General features: G+C 30.7%; 1 protein-coding gene and 1 pseudogene across 1 annotated transcript; both read left to right on the forward strand.

Annotated features, from left to right (window-relative positions):
• Positions 1 to 5,591: 5,591 nt before the first annotated feature.
• Positions 5,592 to 10,098, forward strand: LOC114386334 (sugar transporter ERD6-like 16). Its single transcript, XM_028346322.1, has 18 exons — positions 5,592 to 5,882; positions 6,140 to 6,202; positions 6,296 to 6,385; positions 6,752 to 6,811; positions 6,903 to 6,968; positions 7,122 to 7,187; positions 7,286 to 7,361; positions 7,450 to 7,514; positions 7,657 to 7,749; positions 7,875 to 7,955; positions 8,047 to 8,131; positions 8,240 to 8,286; positions 8,374 to 8,436; positions 8,532 to 8,591; positions 8,696 to 8,749; positions 8,858 to 8,917; positions 9,442 to 9,556; positions 9,659 to 10,098. Exons 1-18 carry the CDS (start codon positions 5,700 to 5,702, stop codon positions 9,778 to 9,780), a joined length of 1,449 nt encoding a protein of 482 aa, XP_028202123.1. The 5' UTR covers positions 5,592 to 5,699; the 3' UTR covers positions 9,781 to 10,098.
• Positions 10,099 to 10,594: 496 nt separating this feature from the next.
• On the forward strand, positions 10,595 to 15,332 carry LOC114388126 (annotated as a pseudogene).
• The last annotated feature ends 1,045 nt before the right edge of the window (positions 15,333 to 16,377 follow it).

The following is a 16,377-nucleotide window of genomic DNA, read 5'->3' on the forward strand; positions in this document are numbered from 1 at the left end:
AAACGACGATAGAAGAAGAAGGAAGGCAATTAGTATTTTTTTTTATATATATTTTATTTTCACGTATTTATGCTTTTCTCACCACTGATAATTCATAGTTCTCATTTCCTAACTTCCACTAACCAGATTGATGTTCTCAATATTTTGAAGATCTAATTTAGCACTTATCGTGTGTATTATTGGGTGCATGTGCCTATGTGAATATTCTTTTGATTAGTGGGAAAGAAAAAACAGACAAAAGAAAGAGACTAGATTCTCTGGGTGGTTACACCCATTACATAGCAAGATAAACTTGATACAAAGGAGAAGGTCAAGATTAAAAAATCTTCAAATCCTCATGAGAAGAGTTCCCTACTTAGCAAGCCAGTCCACACATTCTCTCGCATGAACAAACTTCACCTCCCACTCAAGGTTGGAAGATATAAGATTGATGGGGTGGTTAAGAAGGAAAGATCGCCGATTGAATTTTTTCCACCAACTAAAAACTAACAATTAATATTTAACCAAAAAAAAACCTCCCACTCAAAGTGAATTGTGAATCAGATTCACAAATTGTGCCTTGCGATCTTCAAACCATGGTAGAGATTATAATGGAAATAAGCCGCACCTGCAACAATTGGCATCCAAAGACAGATGCCTAAAAACACAAAACATGTTAGTGGGAAAAAAATTGATATTTTCTGGGACATTTATCATTGGTGGAAAGAGTAGAAGAGAGCCACTTGTAGGCAGTTTTCGCAGAATAAACTCCATCAGTGGAAGGTGGCTAAATAACTATATTAATCTAGTTTGACAAGACATTAATTAGTTCGTTGTTAAATATTATTTTAAAAAATAATTAATGACATTTTATGCTATTTATAGGTCAAAAATAGAAAATTATATGTGCTTCAAGTAAGCTGTTCTCATGAAAGCAAGACTTTTAATCACTTCGATCATGACCTTCTTATCACTTTCTCGATCTTGTCTCCATAGTGTTCATCTTAATTTCAATGCGCATATTCCTTATTATTCTTGAGAGATAAAGTCTACTCTATTACAGAAAATGTCATTATTAATTAAAAATGTTATGTATTAAGATTTTTTTGTTAATGCAATATTTGTTTAACAAAAATTTAAATATAATAATTAAGACGATATGTTACTTTCAGCTGTCTCCATATATCGTATTAATTATTGGTAACAAATCAGAGTAGGGAGATGTCACTTTCTATATAATTAATTAGTACCAACTTGGAATACTAATTATAATAATTAATACTAATTACAACTTGATAATACTAACATATAAGTTATCAACTTATTACTTTCTATATCGTATTACTAGTTCATGTTAATTTTAATAATTTTTTATTGACAAATATTAATTTATTAATTTTATTAAAAATATTAGTTAAAAGATTTAAACTTATAATCTCTTTTTCCTTTATCTTTTTTAATCACTAGAGAATCTTATATCCCCGTAATTATAATAATTAATATATTAATTACAAGTTGATATGTTATTGGTAACATGTTCCACTCCCATAGAGAGAGAGATGTTACTTTCAGCTGTCTCCATGTAACATCCTAGTTTAATTTTCTTATTTTTCACTGATTAGTTATTATAATGTTTCAATGATTTGGCAGCATGCCTACGTATACAAAGACTTAGTTATTGGAAGCAATAGCAAATCAGACATTGTATATTACGCGTTCAATAATACAATAATATTAATTGTTGAGGGACAACTAGATCCATTACCGTTGACCAGTCCTAGGCCTAGCTAGGCTGAAAAACGTGCATGTTAGGAAGAAGACTATGCAAATATCCTGGACAAAACTTCCACCTATTTTGTGAAGCTTTGAAACACATCACGTAAAGATTAATTTAAAGGACACTTTTAATAGTTGTTTTCTTCCGTTTACATCAGCTTTTCATTGATAGAATATATATATCATAACAGTCTTTTTTTTAAAAGAATTATTCAAAACCGGGTCCGTCCTAACCGTCGTCCTTAGGTGCAACAACACTGAACGCATGACTAAAAGAAGTTCAATTTTTTTTTAAACAAAATTAAGTCTTGTAATAATTTTTTTATTATTCTATATATATTATTTTTATAAATAAATTGAAGTTTTTGTTTTATTTTATGTCTTTTTTTATTCAAATTAAAATATAACATGTGACTGATCTATGATAATAGATTTAAAATATTTTTTAACAAGATAAAACACAAAAAATAAAATTATAAAAGAAATAAAATTAAAATTAGTATACTAATAAAGAATAAAATATATGTAAGCTTTAATATAAAATGATATTAGAAGATAATAATAGAATCATAAAATTTTCTTTGTGAGACTAAATATAAAAAAATTAAATTATAAATATAATTAACATTTTATAAATATATAAATAAATTGAAATTTAAAAAATCAGACAAATTACATACAACCTTACCCAAAATTGATAAAATTTGAGAGAAGTGTGAATAAGTTTTAAGAATAAAATATGGTTTCTTTTAAATCAAATGTTTCTTACCTTTTGTGCAAATGAGAATTAAGAGACACTTGCTTCCTGCTTTAAACTGAATAATAAATGATAACATAAGAGTAAATTAAATAAAAAATTATGATATATCTCTTTCAAATTTATTAAAATCATATCATTTATTTAGTAAAATCAGATATTTTTTTATGAAATTATATGTTTATTTTTAAATGCTTAAATATAAAATAACTTAATTTAATATTTCGTCCAGGCCTCATAAAATCTCATGATCGGCCTTGTTGAAGACTAACCTTAATTAATTAACCGTTAAAAAATTCTTAACCTATTAGGAATTTAGGATTAGCGGCGAAATGATTGGATAGCACGCATGGAGTCTTTCTTCTTATATTGGAAGGGAGGGAGAGAAAAAGGAAATTAAGAGGCTCCAAAGTAGATAAGGACCCTGCTAGCTAGACGTGCAAATTCAATGATCCTCTACATACTCCTATTTATGTTATTCATTTATGCCAAAAGTTCATGACTCACCTACAGCTTAATTATATATACTATTAATTTAATTTGGTAGAGTTGATACGAGACTCTATCTTATATCCAGAAATGCATAATAATATAAACTGAGCTTGATAAATAAAAGTAACCTTAACTGTGTACTACTACTATTTTAAATATAAGCAAGGAAATATCATCTAAAACTAACAAGAGTTTTCTTGCATTGCACGAATATTTTTAATTTAAGTATAAATTATAAATAAAAAAATAAAGAAAATAATATTTATTTTCATGATTAATAATAAATATTTCATTTAAATAATTATAAATAAATTAAAACTTTTAAAATTGAAGAAAAAAATATTAAATTAAACTATTTGAATCAAGACAAACCACTCTTGTAATCCAGGGAGTTTAATTCGATTGATTATTTTAAATTTATTAATACTGTCTTTTATTCTTACGGTTAAAAAAACTCTTCTTAATAGTGTACCAAATTTCAAAATAAATTTTCATTAGCATTAATTATTTTTTTTAATGAAAATTTAAATTCTTCTTAAAAAGAAGTATTCTCAAAATGATGCTATTGTTTGCCCTAACATTGAGAAATCAAATCTTCTTGGGATACCGTAATCAAGCAGCTGGCACCGGAGGCTTGACTGAACAAAGCATGAAAACAATAGGCCAGATATTGATAAGGTTCCTTTGCTGTCATATATGTTTTATATATATATAACCTTTGCTCTCTAGCAAACAACAGAAAGGGTTAGAAAAGCCATAAACTTGATGTAGGTCGGCTATATTAATTTGTTTTTGTTTTCCCATTCTGTTATTAATATTGTTTTGATCTATGACTTGTTTAGATCAACTTAAAGAGTCAATTTTGATCAAAATTCATAGTTGACACACCTCCAAGGTAGAACATGGTTTAGTTTTAAAATTTTCTTATCTGAAGTGAAGTTAAATTTTGATAAATTTTGATAAAGTAAATAAATTACCATGCATGAGTTGTGTATTCAATGGGCATTCTTAAAATTTGAAGCTAAATTAATCATATAGATAAATTGAGAATAAATAGTTTTTCTTTAGAATATTTTAGTTAGTTTGTGTAAATGATTCAATCAAGATTATATTGTACTTTTTTAGCCGGAGACTCGATTCAATCAAGATCAAACAATCATAAGACGGACAGTGACATATGCCGATAATTTTGTTGTACTCCGTGGTCCGTATAATTTTTTTCGTACAGAATTATTTAACATCTAACAGCCACTTAAACTGGTTAGACATTTTTCGTCGAACTTTATATAACAAAATTTCATGAGGTGACATATAAATGGAGTGCATAAGACAGATTAAGAAAAATCATTGTTGTACATCCTTTGAGGTGTAGAAAGAAGAAATAAAGAGAGAGATATATTATAATGATTTAAAATAATACAAAAAAAATAAATAATAAGAAAACGAAGTGAAATAAAAAGAAATTAATAGTGGGAAAATATTAAATATATAGAATATAATTAATCAAGGAAACTGGTGTATGGACACCCCCCCTGCTAGTAAACAATCTGATAGCAAAATAATATAGAAGAAAAACAAATGTAAATATGTTAGGTGATGCAATGTAGAAAAGAAAAGTCTAATAAAAAAGAAATGAATATCAAGAGAATGTTTGTTGTGTTGGATTGTCTACAAATTATTTACTGGATAATTAAATATAAGTTAAAATATGTCTATAATTCTTAATAAATATTTAAATTTTGAGTTTGTTTTTTAATAAATTATTTTTTTGTTTTTGCTTCTTGATAAAACAAAATTTATTTTTGTCCTTTGCACTTTTTTAAACCTGATAAATTAATAATTTTTTATTTATTATTAGTTTCTTTGAAAAAAACTAATAATAAATAAAAAAATTATCAAAGAATAAATACAAAATTGATTAATTTATTATTGAATAAAAAAATGTCAAAAATAAAAAATAAAAATATTATTTTATTAGAAATTCAATAAAATTTTTTTATCAAAAAATAAATATAAAATATAAATATTTATTAGAGATAAAAAATATATTTTAATCTTACATATACGATACGATTGTTGAAGGAAGAAAACACAGATCCAGCCTCACGCAATTCCATGCATGTTGGCCAATCATTGTAATTAGACCCAAAACCATGGAAATATGGAATGGATTCTAATTTCTAAAGTCTGCAGCCTAATATGACAAGCATATTATATTGATATATAGCTCCCATACGAGTAGGAGCCACGTAAGGTGAGATGAATAAACAAAGGACAATCATGCACTGGCCACACCATCCCCTTGCAACTTGTTTACCAAAAAAACAACAACTTGGTCCTTCTAATCCATTACTCTAAGGAGACTAGAGGGTCTACATTGGCCTCTTTTGTAGTAGCCACATCAGTAACAGCTTCATTCCCACATGCTATTTACACATGTCTAATTTGACACACATGCTTGTTCATATTACCATATGCCATACCCTTAATTCCCTCTTATTTCCTATTGAAAAGTATCAGGGCAACATTGGAAATTAACATTGGCTCAAAATGAATGCAATATAAGTATCCTCCAACATAGCATGGTTTTGCATGTCCTCCTTTCACAACATAACATATTGCTCTCTAATTATTCTAGTGTTGCTATTGTGTTGTCACTTTCTCTTTGAGGCCATTTTTCTAGCTATTTAAGAAAATGGCAATTGAGCAGCACAAGGATGTGGAGAGTGGATATTTGCAACAGCCCTTCATTCAACCAGAGGAGGCTGCTGCTTGTGAAGAAGTTGGATCAGATAAGAGTGTGGAAAATGGATCCATTGGAATGGTTTTTCTTAGCACACTTGTTGCTGTTTGTGGTTCTTTCACATTTGGAACTTGTGTAAGTACCCTTAATTAAGCACATGAACATTATAACTGCCTCAGAGTCTACGTTGTCTTGTATATGTTTTCAATGACAAAACTATGGAAAGTGAAAAATTCGGTGTATGGCTTAAGAAAGAAACATTCTGAAAATACAGTTCAATACATGTGTTTGTTTTCTGGGTTAGGAACCAAACCAAATATCACGCCAAATATACAGAAAAAAAGGTTTTCACCTTATCTATGTTAAGCTGAAGTTACTATTAATTTTGGTAGGTGGGATATTCAGCACCCACTCAAGCGGCTATCAGAGCAGATCTTAATCTATCTCTTGCTGAGGTAAGTATTATTCTAGTTTTCCCTCCTCATTCACATTTATATATAATACTCTCTCTTCTGATTTTTTTTTTTTTTTAAATTTTGGATTGGTAGTTTTCCATGTTTGGTTCATTAGTGACCATTGGTGCAATGCTTGGAGCTATAACAAGCGGGCGGATTACAGATTTCATTGGCCGGAAAGGGGTATGTGAAGTCTACATGCCTAATAAATAAAATCTATATCCAAGTTATTTAACATTATCTTCAGCTTTTAATTGGTTGTACCTGTATATATAGTAAGTTCACGCAAGAATTGTTCAATATTCTGAACCATGTATTATGTCTTTCCATGTTAATTATTACATTTTGAATAAATAATACATATACAGACAGTACAAAGGTCTTCTACCCTTTAGACTATTATCTCATTACAAATTATCTATTATAAGTTTGTTAGCTTTTCCAATAATTATTTTAAAATAGATACCACTAATGATTTCTTATCACACAGTAAAAGCTTTTATACATGCCATATATATTAATTAAACTCTTACTTTTCATGGGAAACAGGCTATGAGGATTTCAACAGGATTCTGCATTACTGGATGGTTAGCCGTCTTCTTCTCAAAGGTGTTCATCTTCTGCACAATATGTGTTCTTACCAAAAAAAGTTGTTACAGAATACAAAATAGGTTCACTTATGCTATTCTGTCTACTGCAGGGTTCTTACTCCCTTGACATGGGAAGATTTTTCACAGGGTACGGCATAGGAGTTATCTCTTACGTGGTAACTAATTTTGATAATCAAGTCTTTTATTTATTTTCATTCATGAAGTTTAGGCACATGCCGTGTAACTTATATATACATATATCTTAATTTATTTATATGTTGCCTCTTTGCTATAATATATGTCTAACAGCAATCAGCAAAATGGAACAGGTTCCTGTATATATAGCAGAAATAGCACCCAAAAATCTTCGAGGAGGACTAGCAACAACAAATCAGGTGAGGGAATATTAATTAAGAACTATCGTATTTTTTTCTTTAATTAAAAGTTTAAGTATAATTGAGTTGAATTTTGGTTTTGACTGATTTTTTTGCAGCTTTTGATTGTTACTGGAGGGTCAGTCTCATTCTTACTAGGAAGTGTAATAAATTGGAGAGAACTAGCACTAGCGGGTAAGTACATAATAACATTAGTTTTGAACGGTAACAAATTTTGGATATGTAGAAAGGTATAACAATTGGCTTGGTTTGAATTTTGAAGGGCTAGTGCCTTGCATTTGCTTGCTGGTTGGTTTGTGCTTTATCCCCGAATCCCCCAGATGGCTGGTAAGCACTAATTATTGAGCTAGAATCATTATCTAAGGACCAAATGCTCCTTTTATTTCTTCTTGAAGGTATATGACTATATAAGTATAAAAGGAATATTCGAATGAAATTTAATATGCATGTATATATGTATTTTTTTTAGGCAAAGGTTGGCCGCGAAAAAGAATTTCAACTAGCTTTAAGTAGACTTCGGGGTAAACATGCTGATATTTCTGATGAAGCTGCTGAAATTCTGGTACTTTCCAAGCTCTCTTAACTGAATAATTGAAAACCTCCAAAGAAATTTGAAAACAATTTGATATGTTTGATGACCTGAGCTGACTTATTCCCCCCCCCCCCCCCCCCCCCCCCATAAAATAGGATTATATTGAAACTCTTGAAAGCCTTCCTAAGACTAAGCTGTTGGATTTGCTCCAAAGCAAATATGTGCGCTCTGTAGTTGTAAGTAACAACACACTTCTCTAGCAGAAATTCAATGACAACGCACAAAATTAATCAAAAGATCTAAATTATGTTATTGTCACAATTTCAGATTGGGGTCGGGTTAATGGCATGTCAACAATCTGTTGGAATTAATGGCATAGGATTCTACACAGCAGAGATTTTTGTAGCAGCTGGTAAGTGAGAAGAGATACATCATACATGCATGCTGATTTTGGAAAATAAAAAAAGACCTCTTTGTTCTGTCTGTCATATTTATTCTTCTATAAATGTTGAATTTGCAGGACTTTCTTCAGGAAAAGCTGGTACCATAGCATATGCTTGTATACAAGTAGTTTATCTCTGTACTGATTTCTCATAAATTAATCATGTGACCACATTATTCTGTCTGAATTTCATCTGTTACAATGAATGACAGATTCCATTTACCTTATCGGGAGCCATTTTGATGGATAAGTCTGGAAGAAGACCTCTTGTAATGGTAAATCTATTTGCAAGCCCTTATCTATCAAGGTCAACTTAAAGTATGTGGAATAAGAACTTTGATGCTCAACAAAAATTCTTGTATACATGCAGGTTTCTGCAGCTGGGACATTCTTAGGTTGCTTGATTGCTGGCATTGCTTTCTTTCTCAAGGCAAGTCTTAAATTAGTATAAAAAATGTAGAATATTTTCTCCATAAATTGTGTGAATGTGTGTGTCTTTATTCTAAAATTCGCCCATATGACTTGATGGATCAGGACCAAAACTTATTGCTTGAGTGGGTACCTATATTAGCAGTTGCTGGCGTGTTGGTGAGTTTTCTTGTGCAACATTCATTTACAAGTTACAACCCTCCACCCCCTTCTCAAATTCTAGTTTGACCTGAAATTCTCCTATCTTTTGAATCTTATTGTTATCAGATCTACATAGCAGCATTTTCGATTGGTCTCGGATCAGTTCCATGGGTGATAATGTCTGAGGTATGTATCATTTGGCACCAAAAATTATAGCTATAGGCATAAAGAAAAGCTAGTCAACATTGAAATTGAAGCTATCAATATTTGTTTCAAAAAAGAGATGCAACATTTTAAGCTTTTGTTTTCCAATAAAAATGCCTGAGATTGCTAAATGGAGCTACTCTTGTTCCTCATATACAAGGCCCCTTCAAAGAAAATAGTTGAAGTAAAGGCCAGCAATTAAAAAATGAAGGGTTATTTTCTTTTCCTGTCCTTGAGCTTCTGGAAAAAGGAAATAGGAAGCATTGATGGTAGGAATCAAAGAAGAAGAGTGTTTGTAACATATTGTTATACACACTTAAGTAAAATTTATTGAAAACTACAAAATTATGGAAAGGTTTGCTTAATAAGATATGAGACTTACAATTTTGTGATTTCTAATAAATTTTAACTAATTAGAGAGAATGTGTCCAAAATAGTGTGTTGCTAGCATTTCTGACCAATCAAAGAAATGTATGGTGTATCTAATATTACTTTTCATACTTCAGATATTTCCCTTACATTTGAAGGGGACTGCTGGAAGCTTGGTGGTTTTGGTGGCTTGGCTAGGAGCTTGGGTAGTTTCATATACTTTCAACTTTCTCATGAGCTGGAGTTCTCCTGGTAAGCACACAATATTATTATAGAAACACAGTTAATTAGCATTCTTGTGCCCATATGACTACAATTAGTGAAATGTACTTATATTGTTTTATTTTTGGACAGGTACATTGTTTTTGTATGCTGGATGTTCCCTCTTAACTATTCTATTTGTAGCAAAATTAGTCCCAGAAACCAAAGGAAAAACTTTGGAAGAGATCCAGGCTTGCCTTAGTTCACAGAGATAAAAGAGAAAAAAACGCACTCGCAGGACCCTGTCAAATCATTACCATCATTTTTCAAATTCTTTTAGATCCATTTAGGACCGTCAAGGCATTAAATAACATAATGCTGCCATATCCATTTTTTTGTTGTAGTATAATAATAATAACAATGTATTATTAGCTTATTTGATAAGAAAAAAATCATTCTGTAACACTCTGCCTCTGCCTCTTCCGGTTTTGTAATGGATTTGTTGTTTACTTTACAAAAAGTAATCCAGGTGTAGCTTCAGCTTTGTGACTAATCAATTGATTGGAAAAATTCACGTAAGCTTCTTGATGCCATCCATGTAGTTCGAACTTTGAACAGGTAGATAGAGACGTGTTGAGGTTCTATGAAATTTCACGAATTAAAGGGAAAAAGAGAGAGAAGGTTATCAATTATGTGATTATTTGAGTGTTTTTCTTCTTGTTGCAATACTGACATGACCATTTAAATTTAAGAACTATCCAAGCTCTTCATCATTAATTTGCTTTATTTTCTTAATGAATGATAATTATTACAGATACATAAAAAAATTAATTTTCTTTATATATACACACACACATATTCAATTTAAATTTAGCGTATTTCTAGACAATCAACTAATACAAAAAGAAAGTCATATTTAACAAGTTTTTCTCAGTAAAAAAATAAGTTTTATGCGTACTTTTTTTCTAAATAAAACACTTCATTTTAAACACTATAATTAGCTCCAGATGAGGAACATAAAAGTTTTAAAAAATTAATACCATTAGAATCGAAATATTTATCATCCAAAAGAAGCTTATAAACATCTCTTGATTGCATCGAAGTCAAAGAATTTCTCTTTCTTTTTCGTTTTGTTTTAGTGAAGTCGTGATTCTAACCATGATTTCGCCTTTTGAATATATATATGTCTATAGAAGTCGTGAATTCAACGACTACTTGCATATAAAAATTATATATTTTAAACTATTTATCGGAGAGAAAAAAAGTTTATCCTTTTAGGTTCAACTGTGTGGCGTCTTCCTCTGAGATTCTGACATGAGAAGCTAAACTTGTGAGTCAGAAAGAGCACAGAAAGTGTTAGACCATTTTTTCCACGAGAAAAGTTTTCCAACTAGTACCATGTTAGGCATGACATCATTCTCAACGCAGTTTGTGAAAAGGCAGAACCTACCTCCTAGTTTTCATCATCATGTCCAGGTTACTAATTCCTATTAATCCTGCTAATAATCCGAAAATAGAGGGAGAGGTAGTAAATAGAGTGGAAATTATATTTTGTTTAAGGGAATTAGAGAAGAAATGTGAGACAGTGGAAGCATAGAAGGATAGTACCTTCAGGATCTCTGACTTGTTTTATTTAATTGATGTTTTGTTTCCAATGATTCTCTCTCTCTCTTTGTTTCTTAAATCAGGTTCTAAGGAAGGGAACTTGAAAAAAAATGTTTACTTTGATGCAATTAAATGATGCAATCCAACTAATTTTCTTGACAAACATAAGTTATTTTATTTTATTTTTTGCTTATATTTGAGACCAAAAGAAATACTACTACTTGATTGAAGAGAACACACTTCCAGCCTCACACATTTCCATGTATGTGCCCAATCATTGTATACCCGAAACCATGAAAATATGGAATGGATTCTAAAGCCTGAAGCCTAATATGACAGGCGTATTATATTGATATATAGCTTGTATTGTTCCATCCGAGTAGGAATCACATAAGCTGAGATGAATAAGCAAAGGGCAATCATGCACTGGCCACCGCAGCCCCCTGCAATTTGTTTACCAAAGAAACCAACAACTTGGTCTTTCTAATCCATTACTCTAAGGAAAGGGTCTACATTGGGAGAAATTATTGGTCGTTTTGGATATAATAGGGATTATTGTGATTTTCATTAATCTCTATATATCACATAATTGAGTTCTATTATTATTTTTTTATAAATTAAAAATCTTGAATATGCTCACATAAATATTGGTCAGAATCATACATGTGCTGTAATGAAGTTTCTAATAATTTGTCATAGATTGGCCATTTGTAATTGCCCTTCAGACAGCTTCATTCCCACATGCAGTTTACATTATGTCTAATTTGACATGCTTGTTCATTTTACCATGCCATACCCTTAATTCCTTCTATTCCCTAATGAACAGTATCAAGGCAACATTGGAAACATATTTGCCCAAAATGTTGCTGTGGTACATGCAATATAAATACCCTCCAACACAGCATGCTTTTGCATGCATGTTCTCTAATTCTTGTGTTGCTATTGTGTTGTCACTGTCTTTTTGAGGCCATTTTTCTAGCTATTTAAGAAAATGGCAATTGAGCAGCACAAGGATGTGGAGAGTGGATATTTGCAAGAGCCCTTCGTTCAACCAGAGGAGGTTGCTTGTAAAGAAGTTGGATCAGATGAGAGTGTGGAAAATGGATCCATTGGAATGGTTTTGCTTAGCACACTTGTTGCTGTTTGTGGTTCTTTCACATTTGGAAATTGTGTAAGTATCTTTAAGCACATGAACGTTATAATTGCCACACAATCTATGTTGTCTAGCTTGTATGTTTTCAGTGACCAAACTATGGAAAGTGAAAATAAGAAAAGAAAAAAGTGAAAAACTTGGTGCATGGCTTGAGAAAGAAGCATTCTGAAAATACAGGTCACTACATGTGTTTGTTTTCTGGGTTAGGAAACAAACCAAAAATCACACCAAATAAAAAGAAAAAAAGTTTTATATGTTTAGCTGAAGTTATTATTTTGGCAGGTGGGATATTCAGCACCCACTCAAGCAGCTATCAGAGCAGATCTTAATCTATCTCTTGCTGAGGATAGTATTCTAGTTTTCCCTTCTCATTCACATTTATATAATATTTCTCTTCTGATTTTTTTTTTTTAATTTTTGCAATTGGTAGTTTTCCATGTTTGGTTCATTAGTGACCATTGGTGCAATGCTTGGGGCTATAAGCAGCGGCCGGATTACAGATTTCATTGGCCGCAAAGGGGTATGTGAAATTTAAATGCTTAATAAATGTAGTCAATGTTGAAGTTATTTTAGCATTATTTTCAGATATTAATTGCTTGTGTCTATATAATATGTTCACGCAAGACAACTATATATTTTGAACCGTGTATACTTTCCATGGGAAACAGGCAATGAGGATTTCAGCGGGATTTTGCATTACAGGATGGTTAGTTGTCTTCTTCTCAAAGGTATTCATCTTCTGCACAATATGTGTTCATACTAAAAAAAGTTGTTGCAGAATACAAAATATAGGTTCACTCATGCTATTCTGTTTACTTTACTGCAGGGTTCTTACTCCCTTGACTTGGGAAGATTTTTCACAGGGTACGGCATTGGAGTTATCTCATACGTGGTAAATAATTTTGATAATCAAGACACATTTATTTATTTTCATTCATAAAGTTTAGTCACGTGCCATTTAACTTTAATAGTTATATATATGAGTTTTAGTAATGTACTAACAGAGTGAAACAATCTTACACTATCATTCAACCACAAATCATTGTTAGTTTTGTAAAAATTAACAAACTTACCATACATGGTGTTCTGTAATTGGATGTTAGTGTAAAATTATTTTACACCGTCAATGCATAACCTTTTTTCTCTATATATATTTATATGTTGCCTCTTCACTATATCTAACAAGAGTCAGCAAAATGGGACAGGTTCCTGTATATATAGTAGAAATTGCACCCAAAAATCTTCGAGAAGAACTTGCAACAACAAATCAGGTGAGGGAATATTAAAAATTATTGTATTTGTGGAGATATAAGGTTGGTTTGGTGGTAAATGGTGAAGGGAGGGAGGGATAGGTCATAGATTCAAATCCTCCCACTAAAAAAAAACTAACATACTAACAACTAACATTTGTCGATAAAAAAAAATTATTGAATTTGTTCTTCCACTAAAATTTAGAAGTTAAGAAGTATAATTGAGTTGAATTTTGGTTGACTTTGAATGTTTTACAGCTTTTGATTGTTACTGAAGCGTCAGTATCATTCTTATTAGGAAGTGTCATAAATTGGAGAAAACTTGCTCTAGCGGGTAAGTACACAATGACATTAGTTTTGAATTGTACCTTAAGGCGTAACAAATTATTGATAGAAAGGTATAACTGTTGGCTTGGTTTGAACTTTGAAGGGCTAGTGTCTTGCATTGCTGGCTGGTTGGTTTGTGCTTTATCCCTGAGTCCCCCAGATGGCTGGTAAGCATTATTAAGCTAGAATCATTATCTAAGGACCAAATGCTCCTTTATTTTATTCTTGAAGATATATAAATATAACAGGAATATTGCAATGAAAGTTAACATGTATGTATATATGTATTGTTTGTAGGCTAAGGTTGGCCGTGAAAAATAATTTCAACTAGCTTTAAGGAGACTTCGGGGAAAAGATGTTGATATTTCTGATGAAGCTGCTGAAATTCTGGTGCTTTCCAAGCTCTCTTAACTGATTGAAAACCTTCCAAGAAATTTCCGAACAGTTTGACATGTTTGATGACCTGAGCTGACTTATTTTTTTGCTAAAAAAAATGCCTCCTCCCCCTTCTCTCGAATTCTAGTTTAACCTGAAATTCTCCCATCTTTTGAACCTTTTGTGATTAGATCTACATAGCAGCATATTCAATTGGCGAGGGACCAGTTCCTTGGGTGATAATGTCAGAGGTATGTATCATTTGACACAAAAAGTTATAATGTTAGAGTTAAGCTCTTGTAGGCCGTAGCATATAGTTAAAGAAATGGCAGCCATCAATATTTGTTTCAAAAAAGTTCTTTATCAAGAGATGTAACATTTTAAGCTTTTGTTTTCCAATGAAAAAAAAAAAGAGCAAAAGATTGCCAACTGGAGCTACTATTGTCCCTCCTATATAAGACCTCCTTAAAGAACATAGTTGAAGTAAAGACCCGAAGTTAAAAATATATGAATGGTTTTCTTTTTTCCTATCCTTGATGGTAGGAAAATCAAAGAAATGAATATTCTATCAAATGCTACTTTTCATATTTCAGATCTTTCCCATACATGTGAAGGGAATTGCTGGAAGCTTGGTGGTTTTGGTGAATTGGCTTGGAGCTTGGATAGTTTCATATACTTTCAACTTTCTCATGAGCTGGAGTTCTCCTGGTAAGCACATAATAGTATTATAGAAACACAGTTAATCAGCATTCTTGTTCCAATCTTACTATAATCAGTAAAATGTATTTATATTGTTTTATTTTTTTGGACAGGTACTTAGTTTTTGTATGCTGGAAGTTCCCTCTTAACTATTCTGTTTGTAGCAAAATTAGTCCCAGAAACCAAAGGAAAAACTTTGGAAGAGGTTCAGGCTTGCATTAGTTCATAAAGATAAAAGAGATTCACTCTCCTATTGTGTCACTTTTTCATTGGTTTCATGGTTGACTACTAGTTGTTACAATTTCTCGGAGTTAAAAATCGCCTGATGTCGAGCACATAGATGTCATCCACGCAGTACTTGTTGGCTTGTAAGGCTGAATCACCCATGGATTCAAGAGAGAGGGTTTGAGCATTCACACTTGTCGGATGTTAATCGACTAATGGACTCCCTTATTTGCATAGTCATCTAACAAATTAGGTTCAAATATAACCCAATCTAACTCCAGATCAAAATTAAACACATTCTAATTTTACATGAAAAAAAATCATACCAAGTTTTTTTATAAAAATTGATTCCGAACATTTCAATATATATAAAGATAAAAAATATATTTTAATTTTTATATCATTCTTTTAATCCATTTACTTATTTAGAACCGTCAAGACATAAAATAACAAAATGTGTCATATCCATTTTTTTTATAATAATAATAATAATAGAATTATAATATATATACAATAATTTTATAATAATTTATACATCATCATTTTACATTTTTATTTCTCTCTATTATATTATTTATTATGTTTCAAAATTTTGTCTTTTCTTTTACTTTTTTTCTTTTCTCTCTCTTTATTGTATAACTTATTTTACAAGCATCATTTCTCTTTTTCTAATAATTTGTTGTTTACTTTACAAAAAGTAATCCAACTGTAGCTTCATTGCGTGACTAATTAATTGCTTGGAAAAATTCACCTATGCTTCTTGTGATGCCATGTAGTTCGAATTTGGAACAGGTGGATAGAGACGTGTTGAGGTTCTAATATAAAGAGGAAGGCTATGAAATTTAACGGATTTTTTATTTTTATAAAAAGAACTATATACTATTATCTTCCGTTCTATATATAATAAACAAATATTTAATTTATCAAAATTAATAAAAATATTTATATTAATTAATTTTAATCTATAATACTATAAATTTTGATTTTATTTTAAAATTGCTTATAACATTAAATAGTTTAAGTGATGATTATTTTTTAAGAGATAACTTTTTTAATTAATAATATTTTTTGTTTTGTTAATAGTTGGACAAATTTAGTTATATGCTTTTTATAATCAAGATAAAAAGAAAATGTTATATTTTGTTTTTTTTCTTTACATAAAGGACTACAGAGACTTAGGTAGCATGTGATAGTTTGAGTATTTTTTCCCTTGTCGCATTACTGACATGAAAAATTAA

Source organism: Glycine soja, chromosome 15 (genome assembly GCF_004193775.1).
Source record: "Glycine soja cultivar W05 chromosome 15, ASM419377v2, whole genome shotgun sequence".
NCBI lineage: Eukaryota > Viridiplantae > Streptophyta > Magnoliopsida > Fabales > Fabaceae > Glycine > Glycine soja.